This window comes from Leptonotus elevatus, chromosome 21 (genome assembly GCF_054856555.1).
Source record: "Leptonotus elevatus isolate MCC_2025b chromosome 21, RoL_Lele_1.0, whole genome shotgun sequence".
NCBI lineage: Eukaryota > Metazoa > Chordata > Actinopteri > Syngnathiformes > Syngnathidae > Leptonotus > Leptonotus elevatus.
The window spans coordinates 4,497,222-4,510,556 of NC_141259.1; the positions used below are offsets into that span (position 1 = coordinate 4,497,222).

Sequence of the window (13,335 nt, forward strand, 5' to 3'; positions counted from 1 at the left end):
ATTATAAGTGACACAAGCATTTTAGAATGAACTAAAGTTGTCTTCAGTTCCTTCACTGAAGTCATACCAACACGAAAAAGTGACGTTTCGAGATTATGTAGTTATTTACCTATTTCTCCAAAACAAATTTGATTATGCATTTAAAATTTTACCAAGTGAAAAAAAAAGTTTGCCTTTTGTCACCCAAATAATTTAGTATCTTATTGGCTCACTTTCTACTTTATTACAGGCATATATCATAATAAATTGTAAACATGCCTAACACAATACTGTACATGTGAAATGCTTTAAGAAAGAAGGTTAGGTGGATTTTTTTTCCATTCCATTTTTATTCTTTTTACTGTAAAATTATTTAAAAAAAATTACAACATCAGAGTTGACAGTTTCATACCTGAGTATTCTATAATCAAGTAATTAAGTAGAACATTGACATGACTTAAAACTTAAATCTACACTAGGGCTCAAACAGTTGTAAAACAAACAAACTGCTTAATCCAATCATCAGGCCATTTTCCATACGACTTACCCTCAACGAGGGTTACGAGTGTGCTGGAGCATATTCCATCTGACAAACAATCGCACCTACGGATACTTTAGAGTCAAACGGAGGAAAATGGAACACCTGGAGAACGGGGAGAATGTGTAAACTCCACACGAAGCAGGCCAAAGCACGGATTCGAACCACCAACTTCAGAACTGTGAGGCGGATGTGCTAACCACTGTGGCCTCTTCACGCCATCTTCTAGTGGCTCATGGTCAAATGTCTAAACTTTTACCAGCCTGTCTACTTCCTGAAGCGCTTGAAGAGTGGATGGATGCCCTTGCCAAGGGAAGGTGCTTTGCTTTTACCCTGATATTCCATATAGACAGTGTCATCAGCACCAGACATGGAGCTCATGGTCCCTGTTCGCCTTGAAAACTGTACGGAAATAAAAACGGCAAGAATTTATAATGTTGCATCAATTTATAAGCTTTTAAAACTTTTTCTGCCACCCACCTGTGGTCTCGTGCCCGCCTCCCCAGCCACCATTTCCTCCTCAGCATCCAGATCAGATGCAGCCAGGACCTTTTGGAGGAGCTGCTGCTGTTCCTCCCTGGTGGAGAACATCAAGTCTTCTTCCTCCATTCCTGCCAACTGCGTGATCACCTAAAAATTGTACATGGCGTTTAGATGAGGAATGGCTATTTTACAAGATATTTGGCTTCCCAATGTTGGGGAAATATCAATATATCCATCCAGGACATACGCAGTTAACTCTAGTCTGTATAGAACTGGCTTAAATATCCATTCATCTATCTATTTTCTTCTTTTGAATTACTTTTTTATGAGCTTGGTCACAGAAAGAATTCAGATCCTTAAGTCAATCGAAGAGTTCAAATACACCTTAAAGCTGTAGCCCTGGTCCACTAGAAACCTCTGTCTCTTGGTGGAGTACGCCATCTCCTGGGTGTCCTGAGACACCAGCGAATAAAAGAATGCGTTGTATTCCTCTGCAACCATTCCTAAGAAGGAAGACAGGTGACGTGAGAGTCTTTTTTTGGGCAGTGGGGGGGTCGTCCACATAGCGTACATTGGCGTTACTGTTCCAACGCTAAAAAAACAAACCTTTCTTGGCTCTTAAGACTCGACCAAGTCTCTGGGCTTCCTGCCTTCGTGATCCACCATGAGAAGAGATTTGGATCAGGACGCTGGCTTCTGGCAAGTCAAATGAGGTGTCTCCAACCTGTTTGGTAGTAAAGACATATAAAAATTAACTCTAAAATGTCAAAACTTCATAAGAGAGGAGACAATTGACTGAGTTGTTTTACGCCCAAAGATGATAGTGTACTGTCCTCTTGTGGAGAAAGTGGTGTTTACGCATTTTGTATGTTTTGACCCTAGAGTGCTACTGTAGTGCATTGTACTCCAATCAATGCTTCTACACGGCTACACAGCTAATCTAGAGTGTTGAAGCCTAGAGTGTAATTTTGGCTTCAGAAATATCTGTCTAAGTAAATAAATTATATACAGCTAATTTTAGTCAATGATTCAAATCTATATTGTTTCAAACTTTAAATACAGTTTCATCCAGTAAATTATCAAAACAGCAAGAGACTTCCTGGTCTTTATTGAAAAAGCCGTTTGCTATCTGTAGGCTACAGTTAGTTCTTAAACACTAGTGAAGACAGAATAGCAAAATTCACCCTTTGATGCTTTTCTAAGGCACTCAATAATCCAAACCTTGGAGATGAAAATTGTGTTGATCTTTGGGTTTAGTTTGAAGTTCTGCAAGATCTGCATCCGTTCCCCTTGGGAGGTTGGGCCATAGATGTAGGGCCTTGAGCAGACAATTACAGAGAGGAATTTACTAGTGAAATACTGTATAAGAAAAAATATATATTTTTTTTTTGTGTGTGAAAATACATACTTGTTCAGGCGAATTGCATATTCTTTCAAGGCAAAGACATTATCAGCAAAGACAATGATCTTGTCATTGCGCCGCTCATGAAAGCGAATGAGAAACTGACACGCCCGGAACTTATTTGGATTCATAGTATAAAGCAAGATGCGCTTCTTAGTTTTGATGGCCACGTACTCTCTATAAAACTCTGGAGACATAGGGCACCACACCTGCAACATAGACATAATGTTAAGGAAGTGTCATATACTACGCGACTTCTGGGAGGTCTTTGGCTCTTTTCACCTCAGCACACTGGACTTTGGCGATGTAGCCATTGCTCTGCAACTCCATCCAGTTGGCTTCATATAGTTTTGGCCCAATTAGAAAGTTGAGGTCCACAATCTTGTCATCCTCCCGAACTAAAGTAGCAGTGAGGCCCAGTTTGCAGTGCGCCTGGACGATGGTCAGCACGCTTCGAAACATTTTGGCTACAGAAAAAAAACAAAAAAACATATCAGACTACTTTTATTTTATTGGCAAGGAAATATGACATTTTATGTTAAACTTACCAGGAATGGTGTGTACCTCATCAAGAATAATGAGACCCCATTCTTGGCTTCTCATCCACTCCATGACCCTCTCAGCTTCCCAGGAGCGCTTGGTGGTGTGGCCCAGCATGGAGTAGGTGCTGATGGCCACTGAGCAACCGATGGGCTTGTCCTTGGCGTCGGAGGTGAAGCGGCAGATCTGAGAGTCGTCGATAGTGGACCACATCTTGAACTGGGACTTCCACTGTTCCACGGACACTGAGGAGTTACCCAACACCAGGCAACGTTTGCGTACCGTGCACGCTGCTGTCACACCCACTAGAGATTTGCCCGCTCCTGGAAAGTAGCACAGAAAATATACATAATGTTGTGGCCAGTGTTGCCACAGTTACCTTGAAAATGGAACTGATTATTTGCTTAACTTAGTTATTTAATTTAGTTGTTTACTTAATTTTAAAAATAACAATTACTTTTTAAAGAAAGTAATCAGTAAGCCATAAGCAGTAATTAGATGACTTGCTTTAAAAAAGAGCAGGTAATCTGATTACTGCTTAAGTTACTTTTTAAAGCAAGTAACCAGTAAGTCATAAGCAGTAAATCAGTCAATAATTTTTTTATCTAAATAATCAGTAAAGTGACAAAGATTACAAGTTACTTTAATAGATAACATATAAATGACACTCGGTTTTGCCACTTAATTTAAGTGTGTTTTTAACAGTGACGTTTAAGAATAAAGTTTGTTTTTATGAAAAATAATATAAAGATAGCAACCTTTTTAACTGAACATGTTAATATAAAAAAAAGACTAATTTCATTTTAATTTGCTACTTGTTTTTAATTAAAAAAAAAATCTTTATAGACGTCACTTAAAAACATACACCTGTATATTTTTATATTTTTTAACAAAGACAGCTTTATTTGCTTGACAATTAACTATGAATGTTGTAATGGGAAAAACCTCAACATTTATAATGCACATTATTTATGGATATGATGATTAAATTTGAGGACCTCAGATCTTTTTTTTTTTAAACAGTGTTATTGAAGCTACGTAGATAACATTGTCGACTCAGAGTGCGCAATAAACCTCAATATTTTTTATTTTAGCTCATACAAACTCAAAATAGAGACTGTACTTGCATCTGGAAAACACAAATCTCTCTTTCCTCTTGCTGTTTATGGACACGTGAAAACTCCCTCAGATTGTTAATGTTAATTTAAATAATCCCACAATGCATTTCACTATGGTTAATAACAGAGTTTCCCTATCTTACATGTTCTATAATGTGTAGTTAGTGATTTTATCGAGTACTTTAGTGTTAGGATTCGGGTGTTTTCTGTATTTTATTATTAATTAGTTTTACATAAAAATAAGAAGGTTAGAAGAGTGTGCTGTTCATTTAATTCATGTCAATTCTGGCTCATTGGTGCCCCTTGCAGGCAGTTAAGTGCTACTGCCTGTGGTAGTAGCAGGTGCCACTCTCTGCGGAAGAAAATATATTTTCCAAGTAACTTTTAATGATATTAATAGAGCAACTATAGTCTGATTACTTGACTGGAAATATTACACACACATAACAATCAATTTGACATGAAAACATTTGATATTTCTGTTTTTACCCTTACAATCTCCTTATGACAGATTTATTTCATTATTGCACCTCCCTTAGCAACAGTAAACCAGCATTCTCACCGCAGGGCAGCACAATGACGCCGGAACGAGCGCGTCCGTTGCCAAACATCTTGCGCAGACTTTTTTCCTGGTAGGGTCGTAGTACAGCAGTCGGCTTCAGGTCTATGTTGATATCTGGGTTGACCGTATCATTCCGAAAGTCATACTCGGCAAGGAGCGGGTATTCCAGCTGAATGCAGCGCTTTTGTAGCGCCTCAATCATCTCCTACACAAGACAATGATGATTATGCTGATTAAAAATTGGTGTGTACACTCAATGGCCAAATCATTTATTTTAATAAAGAGCTGTAATATTACTACTACATCACAGCAAAATATAAACGCAATAATAAACGTTAAATGAATACCTCTTTGACAATATCACTCAAAACTGAGCATAATTCCTTTGGGATATGAAGAATTTTTTTAAACGGCTCTTTTGCAAGCCTACCTAATGTTGTGGGCAGCGAGCATATATTTGTAATCTATTTCAAAGTTTCCATCAGGCAACTATCCTTAAATAAGGACATATAATCAGGTGTTGCATCCCTTAGAACACCACTTACTGTATTTGGCTTTGAACCAACGAGTTGACACACAAAACATGTAACGCGCACCTGTTGAATCTCAAAAGACACGGTCTGAGTCTCTTCCTCCTCCTCTTCCTCCTTGTCCATCTGCTCATAGTAGCTGAAGATGTCTTCAGGGATCTGTTGGTCTGAAGTTTGACCATCAGTGGGCTGCTGTGAGGTGGAAGCACCTCCTTTGTCCTCAACAGTCTTGGAGATCTGTTGAAGAAGTGCAGTATCAATCATTCGTGAACCTGGGAATTAGGTTTCTTCATTAGTACAGTAGTACGTCAAAGTAAGCAGTAGGAAATCAAAAATGTTCTTTACAATAATACGTTTTACCCCACTAGTCCAAACACGGTATTCTGATTACTATTGTGTTTGTGGAATATCAATTATGCAGCAAAATATAATTTCATTGTACTTAGTATAATGACAATAAAAGCAATCTAATCTAATTGCACCCGCTGTCATCCATCTCAGGGTGCGGCCATTTTGCCACATGCTGTCGACAGAAAATGACAGGACTCAGGTAACGACCAATCATGGCTCAGCTTGCAAATGTCACATGACCAAACTCAAAACACATTATTGTGAAGAAAATGTTTAATCGGGGGCATACCGCTGACTTGCTGTGGATGACCTCAGTAATAAGCCCGCCGTCTGTCCCATCAGCAGCACTGAGGCGACATTTTCGGATCATTTCGTCCTGCAGGAGACGCTGAATCACATCAGGGAATGTGCTCTCAACAAAATACCTGAAGACAGACACACAGGTAGAAATTGAAATAAAGAGCTATAAAAACAATAAAGGGGAATCATTTTGAAGTGGCTGTACCTATTATGCTTGAGCACCAGCTTGACTTTGCCATAGCTCACAGTGCAGAGCTGGGAAAAAATAAATATCAAATAATACATTCAAACACAAAGAAAACCCACGTTGTAGACCAAGAAACCATCACCATCATAGAACTGGGATTGGGTCACCCAGGGTGCAGATCTAGCCAGAACAGAAACGCGTCTGCCTGTAACTATTGTTGTATCACATTACTTTGACGTCAATGCCATTCCTTAGCCCATCAATTGTGTTTTTAAGTTAACATTTATCTCCAAGTTATGTGTAAGACAAACTATGTTAAGTTAAATACACAATATGCAATTATCTTTATTTTGTGTTTAGTTTTACACTAACCTTCAACTGGAATGTCATAAAAACTGTTTGAAGCAAATTTGGTATTGAGTGTTGTAATATCGGAGCACTTTTAACCATCCATTAACAGTACAGGCCTACAGTGTCAGGTCTGATATCAATAAAAGTCCACCTCTAATGCATACCATAATAAACTGCACAATTCCATCAGGCACAGAGGTCTTGCTAAGTTTCTGCAGATACTCCACTATATCAGAGGTCTGCAGCCCCACACTGACAGCAGCATACAGTGAATATGCTGTTAGCTTGTACTCATGGACGTGGTTGGGCCTGCACACTGGCTCTGCAATGGCCACCAGGAAATCCTGTGCATACTTGTACACTGGTGAAAAGGCTTCTAGAAAGATGTGTCCATCTGGAGCCTGCAGGAGCCAAATGAATGAAATGAATGAATTAGAACAATGACGAATGTTTAGTTCGAATGAATTCTGATAGTCTGAACGGATATCTTACCACCCATAGGGGTCGTGAAGAGTGATCACTCTTCAGAAGCATCTGAACACGATAATCTTTGGCTCCATATTCATCCAGCTTTGTGCTGGATTCATCCACTTGTTTCCCCGCAGCAGCAGGTATGCCCTCCTGAGACTTGCCACTCACGACGTCTTCATCATCTTCCTCCTCCTCATAGAAACGCTTTTTAGACTTCTTCTCTGTAGACCATAACATGCTTAATACACGAACATACTATTAAGTTATGTCAGCATAAGAAGCTAAGTGAACTGGAACTTGCACAATACAACGCAAAAGTATAATGTTGACAAGATCCTCATTGATGGCAGCATTTTGTAACGCAGTAAATAATACATGTATACAACGTAATGGAATGAAACGGGACAGAACGTGTAATGTGATTTATAAAACAATAGGTACATGCTATAACTAAATCCCCATTTAAAAGGTGGATTGCTTGCTAGTTGAGCCAGGGATATCGATTCTAAACTAGCAACCTAAACATAATAAAATAATTCACTCACCTCGATCCCCTTTATCTTTTTTCCCCATTGTAGCTGTTTAGAAATTCGAAATCCTTTTCGTTAAGAATCGTTATCGCTAGAAGAGTGTAGACGATAACGAGCAGTTATTTTTGCAATAGTGTTTTCTCGCCACCATGATAGTGTAGTGACGGGAATATTCTTATTTGATGTAAATGGTGATTGGCAATACGCGTTCAAGTACTCTACCGCCACCTACCGGACTGGAGTGTGGATCAGGCGATACACTGATTTGATGACCTCATAAAAATTAAGCCGTTGGTTGCACTATATATATATATATATATAAATGAAACGCCCAAACGTGTTATAACCATTGAGTTAAATGCCCAAAATACTTGTTGGATCAAAATGGCAGTAGGGGGGCGGACTATGTATATATATATACACAAAATAAAAATCACCGAGGCTATCGTAAGCACAGACCATAGAACTAAAATGGAGCATAATTTAATGTAATCATTTATAATGGTTGGCCAGCAGGGGACTCCAATGCCTCACTTGCAGTTGCATACCCAGACCGCACGTCTTTGTCAAAAAAGCACGTGTTGACATTCGCTTGGATTTATTACAGTTGCTGTGTGATTTTAATATGCTTATTTTTCCAGTGAAAACAGGGGCACAAAAGGCAAGTCAAAGATATACACAATAATAAAGCAGATTTACTCCACACATTTTCACCAACATACAAAATTATGAAAATTATGTCAGAACATTTTCAAAGAATCTACATCACTTTGTAGTCTATTAGTCCGTAGTGTAATTTACATGCTTCACATGTTGACAAAAGATTGTTTCTCCTTAAATGTAGACTGATGCACACTAAATTATAAGTGGCTAATTCCCTTGAGAGACAAAAAATCCATGCATGTCCTTATGGAGTTCAGCGTTGACATAACCTCGAGCTACTTCCTTGAATGTTTTGCCATCAAGAACCAAGATGAAGTTTGACTGGTCGCGATTGGTGCTGATTACAGAACATAAAACCACACCTACAGGGAGAAGAAAAAAAGAGTTATCAGAGTTGTGTAGATATTGTAACACATTGATACAAGCATATTGTTTGATTACCATCGTCCTCTGACTCGCCATTCGGCCTGGGGACAAATACTGCCTCGGACGGCCAGCAGTTGTCTTCACTCCAGGTTAACAATTGCTTGGTTTCTGTATCAAATTTGGCAATCTACAGCAAAAAGATCCGATTAACACACGTGAGGTTAATTGGTTGACTATAAATATATAAATGTAAGCCTGCTACTGTATCTTGAAAGTAGCAGTACGGCATAGTATGTTTTGTAAAATATGAAAATTAATTTGTGGTGGATTTTCTTGCTTGCCTCGCATATTGACCACAAACGAGGACGTTGATAAGGGACAGTTTACCACTATAAAGTAATTATGTTATCTAAATTTATGACAAACAGCTTAGTACTAGCCACAAAACTTTGCTCATACATAAAGTTGAATTGAGATAGTGTCGGTCGGTCCCAAATGAATGCACTTGAATGCATTTGAAAAGAATGCATTTGAAAAGAATGCATTTGAAAAGAAAGACATAACATGATGAATGAACATGGATGAAAAGGATGTTGTGCTTTTTAAGAAGGAAGAATAAACATCATCCTGTTGACAGAAACAAAACGAGCGCTTGTGCGCATTTCCTCTCGCTGACGTCAGAGCAGTGATTTGGGCATACACTCAGAATGAGGGGAAGCTCTTAAAAGTATGGTTTCTGTACTACCACAGCCTAATGGTCTTCCTTTCATCCCATTGTTTGTGTTAGCGCTGCGCTTGGCTTTGACAAATGAAGACAACCCATGGGTGCAGTCATCGAGGCCAAATGGGGTTTACTTTTTACAGCTTCTAAGTCAACATTTAACAATTTCCCACCTTGTGGTTTTGTCATTTATGCTATTTGGAATAACAATGTTGCAGTGAACAATGCATTTCCTTACTTTTAAGACTCTGCCATAGTGTTAATTTTATCAGACATTTTTAAATTGTGTCTCAGTTAGTCCAGTCTCAATCACGCTTGTTAGTTAGTCAACCTCATCCCGTTTTTATTAAGTCAACTTTTAGTCGACTATAAATCTAGCATTTTAGCATGCCAGTGACAGATTAGCAGAGACAGGATTTTACAAAATCATATAATTTTTTCATGAACTAAAATGTCCAGTTTTTATTAAGTGCAAGTAAATTTTGGTCTCGTCTTCATTAGTGGACAAAAATGCATCCTGCTTTAGTCCCAGTTATTGTTTATTAATGACTCTAATGAGTTTTAGTCCAGACTAGTCTAGTTTTGTGTTGACGAAAATATTTTTGTTTAGTTTTCGTTATTGAAATTAACTCTACTATGCCAATTCAAAAATGCCCTCCCAAGTCAAAGGAATTCCAATTGTTGTCTTTTGTCATTGTCAAATCAGAATTTTACCTCTTTTGAGAGCGCCGATTCCTCAACGCAGTTGCAATACACAAAGCGGTGTTGCTTGCTGTTGACATCGTAATTAATTCTTGGAAGTTCAATCCCTGATGAAGATAAAAATGTGACTTTTAACTGCCATTGACGGTTATAGACGTCAAAGATCCATTTTTACACACAGAAGTTTGCTGAGACTGGTGTGAACTTTACCTCCACGGAGCACCTCTGCTTGGCACGTTAATTTGCCTTCTTTCTCTTTCACTGCTGTGGCCGTGGTGCACGCCGCTTTCACCAGGTTCTCGCCGATCGCTGCGCCCTGCACACCGAGTACAGCTTAGTATCCCCTTTGGCGTCAAAGTCAAATTGTCATTTTCTTCTCACCTTGTTTGGTTGAACGGGAAGCGCAAATCTCCTATAGCTCGGTTTGGAGTAGCTTTCGTCCTGAGATCCCGGTTTTTCCTTTAGCTTGCTCAGGTAAAACATCTCGTAAAGACCGCTGTCCTTGTAGGCGATGACATCGAATATGACGCAACCATCGACCTCGAAAGCATTCACGTGATGGTAGACGACCATGGCTTCAGTGTAGTATTTGGTCTCCACCTCTTTGCCTGTCTTTCTGTCTATCAGGTGGATCAAAGTCTGAAGGGAAATTGAATTTTTAGGATCTTAATTTTTAGATATTCAGTGGTTCTTAACGAGTGTGCTAAATTAAAAGCAGTCTTACATTTTCTTCTGGATGGAACTTGAGGCAGCTCGCCCAGTTGACTCCCCTCATGTAGGCGGTGGCCATCTTGAGGATGTCCAGTTTGAAGGGCTGCTCGATGAAGATGAAGTAGTTGTCCGTCATGCCAAAGCTGTGATAGTAGCTCGGCGTCAGGAGGGAACGGCAGGGGACCGAACAGATCACCTCCGCGTTCTTCAGAGCAGGGACTTTCTTGTCTTGGTCTATGGCCAAACGTTTCAACAATAACTCACTTTTTTTTGCTGCGTCAAGATTTTTTCTCCCTACACATATCTGTGTTTACATGCAGAAATTGTGCACAAAGTCTCCTGTCTTATTGCATTTTGACTGCAGATAAGATCCAGCAAGTTGAGTTATAGGGACAAAGTAGAGCACGTTCTCATTTACCCTTCTGAGAAACGGCGGGGACTTTGAACAGGAGGTATTTCGTCTTGCCCTTTTCAGCTATACAAGTGCCCATGTTGTAAGCGTTGCCCTCCTTGTCGTAGTGTGGATGGGACGTAGCCAAGTTCACCGAGACAAACTTCATGTAGTCCACCTGAGTGGAAACAATTTGCATACTTTATACACTTCATGAAAACTATCACTTTTTTTTATTTTTTATTTTAGCTTACTTTATCCTGAGTTTCCAGGGTGACTGGGTCAATTTTACGAATGTAGTTGGTTTCTGAGGTGGCAAAATAATCCTGACCGTATTTGATAAAATTGCTGGCGCCATTGTCAGTGAAGTCAGGCACTGTGTGGTTGAGGAAGGTGATTGCCCTTGAAAGAAAGGAAAACATTTTTTTCAAATTACTGTTATGTTGTGGGTCAAAATGACCCGCTTTCAAGTTAAAGGACATCACGTATCTTTTTTTGCTATGAAATTTGACACCAACAGTTAGTAACAAGTGGTTCATTTCAACATGTTTGCAATGAAAACAGTTAATAATGTTTGTCTGGATGCTTTTGGAACATTGAAAATATCCCGGCTCAAAATGACCCAACAATTTATTTCTTTATTTCTATGAAACTTCACATCAACACATATGTGCAATGAAAATTGGTAATAATAAGCTATGAACAATGTTTATTGGCTTGTTTTGGAATATTACAAATTCCGGGTCAATCTGACCCATTTAAAGGAGTGATTTTTTTTTTTTTTACAATTTTTTTTTTTTGTTATGAAACTTCTCATCGCCAGACAATTAAAATGGTTCACTTTGCTACCCTTTCAATGGAAATGTTACATGTTTATCAATGCTTTTGGAACATTAAACCTAGAAAGGGTCAAAGTGAACCATTTAAATCAAAACTACAAATTGGTAGCTTTTCGCAATGTAACTTCTCATCAACAGACAATTAAAAAGGTTCACTGGACACTCTTTTATTTAAAATATTACATGTTTATCAGAATGCTTTTGGAACATTAAACATAGCCCGGGTCAAAGTGACCCAGTTTTTTGTTTTTGCTATGAAACTTCTCCTCAACAGACAATTAAAATGGTTTGACATACAGTATTTGATTTGAAAGCTGTTAATCATGGGCTATAATTATCAGGATGACTTTGGAACATTAAACATAGCATGGGGCAAACTGACCCATTTCAAAGTAAAGAACTAGTATTTCATGATGAAACTTGCTACAAAATAGTTTATTTGAAATATTTGCAACAAAAGTGGTTAATAATGTTTATCGGGATGTGTTTTCAACATTGAACATAGTAGCCCAGGTCACATTGGCCCGGGGGCATTATTGCCGTTGCAGACAAACCAACCTAACAAGAGGGTTAAGCTAAAGATCACGAACAACGCTTACTTGACAATGAAGTTTTTGCTCGGGTCCGGATAAGCCATTGTTCCCATTTCAGACACAACAATTCGATTGGACTCCATGTTGGCTTTGTAGGTGTCACTTCTCAGGAAGCGACTTCTGTGGGTCACTTCACCTGTGACAGTACAGCAACAACAAAAATAGTCTATTAATTAACTACTCATCAAAAGTACTGTAAGCGAAGAGACCAACCGTCTTTGAATGAGAAACTGTGCATGATGGACATGCCATCAAACCAGTGGTTGTAGCTGGTGTCCCCAATTGAGAAGATCCCGGGACCATTGCGCAGTAAGGTGCCTTGCAACCACTGGGGGATGTTCCCTAAAACAAAAGCAAAGCCATAAAACAATCACGAATGCGATATTTTCTGATGGCAAGCACATAGTGTAAAAATAAAAACAGAAACTACCTTTCACTTCTGCCTTAAGAGGCTCTGGCCGCTCTGTTGCATTTTTGGAAAAGTCCATGTTGACTACTGAGAGTGCATGTGAAGCTGTCTCAATAAACAGATTAACATGCAAACCACTCCTTTTTAAAGCTCTTTGCTATGGGAGGGACTAAAGGACGAGAGTTATCTAATCTGCAAGTGGGAACACACACACACACACACACACACACACACACATACATATATATATATATATATATATATATATATATATATATATATATATATATATATATATATATATATATATATATATATATATATATATATTTTTATTTTTATTTTTATTTTATTTTTAATTCAGATTTGAGGTTAGATTTACACTACTTAATTCACGTAACACAATTCCATTGTGTTATCCCAAGAGCAATGCGGCTCATGCCAGTGTAAAAACAAAACAATGTGGAAAAAATGTTTTAAAAAAAATCTAAATAATAGAATTGATGATTTATTTCCTAAAAACTGTATGTGTCATGGGCATACGAGGATGGAGCTTTACCATTGCTCATTCAAATTTAATTGGAATATTATAACAATA

General features: G+C 38.5%; 2 protein-coding genes across 2 annotated transcripts; both read right to left on the reverse strand.

Annotated features, from left to right (window-relative positions):
• Positions 1-305: 305 nt before the first annotated feature.
• On the reverse strand, positions 306-7,534 carry ercc3 (excision repair cross-complementation group 3). The gene is made up of 15 exons (XM_086065389.1): positions 7,358-7,534; positions 6,834-7,033; positions 6,506-6,742; positions 6,009-6,058; positions 5,793-5,928; positions 5,219-5,389; positions 4,623-4,827; positions 2,951-3,265; positions 2,685-2,869; positions 2,409-2,611; positions 2,222-2,318; positions 1,607-1,724; positions 1,385-1,503; positions 998-1,147; positions 306-919 (listed from the first exon to the last, which is right to left on the reverse strand). Exons 1-15 carry the CDS (start codon positions 7,383-7,385, stop codon positions 785-787), a joined length of 2,349 nt encoding a protein of 782 aa, XP_085921515.1. The 5' UTR covers positions 7,386-7,534; the 3' UTR covers positions 306-784.
• A 516-nt stretch (positions 7,535-8,050) lies between these two features.
• Positions 8,051-12,839, reverse strand: bco1 (beta-carotene oxygenase 1). The gene is made up of 11 exons (XM_086066114.1): positions 12,759-12,839; positions 12,542-12,670; positions 12,335-12,464; positions 11,151-11,298; positions 10,924-11,074; positions 10,519-10,739; positions 10,176-10,433; positions 10,005-10,110; positions 9,807-9,901; positions 8,447-8,558; positions 8,051-8,367 (listed from the first exon to the last, which is right to left on the reverse strand). Exons 1-11 carry the CDS (start codon positions 12,814-12,816, stop codon positions 8,213-8,215), a joined length of 1,563 nt encoding a protein of 520 aa, XP_085922240.1. The 5' UTR covers positions 12,817-12,839; the 3' UTR covers positions 8,051-8,212.
• Positions 12,840-13,335: the final 496 nt, after the last annotated feature.

Coding starts and splice junctions, on each gene's coding strand:
- ercc3 (XM_086065389.1), bottom strand. CDS start 7,385: ATGGGGAAAAAAGATAAAGGGGATCGAG. Junction 3,266..4,622: donor CGTCATTGTGCTGCCCTGCG/GTGAGAATGCTG, acceptor GCTACTTTCCAG/GAGCGGGCAAATCTCTAGTG. Junction 2,612..2,684: donor CCAAAGTCCAGTGTGCTGAG/GTGAAAAGAGCC, acceptor TCTATGTTGCAG/GTGTGGTGCCCTATGTCTCC.
- bco1 (XM_086066114.1), bottom strand. CDS start 12,816: ATGGACTTTTCCAAAAATGCAACAGAGCGGCCAGAGCCTCTTAAGGCA. Junction 12,671..12,758: donor TCTTAAGGCAGAAGTGAAAG/GTAGTTTCTGTT, acceptor CTTTTGTTTTAG/GGAACATCCCCCAGTGGTTG. Junction 10,740..10,923: donor CCCCGCCGTTTCTCAGAAGG/GTAAATGAGAAC, acceptor GTTTGGCCATAG/ACCAAGACAAGAAAGTCCCT.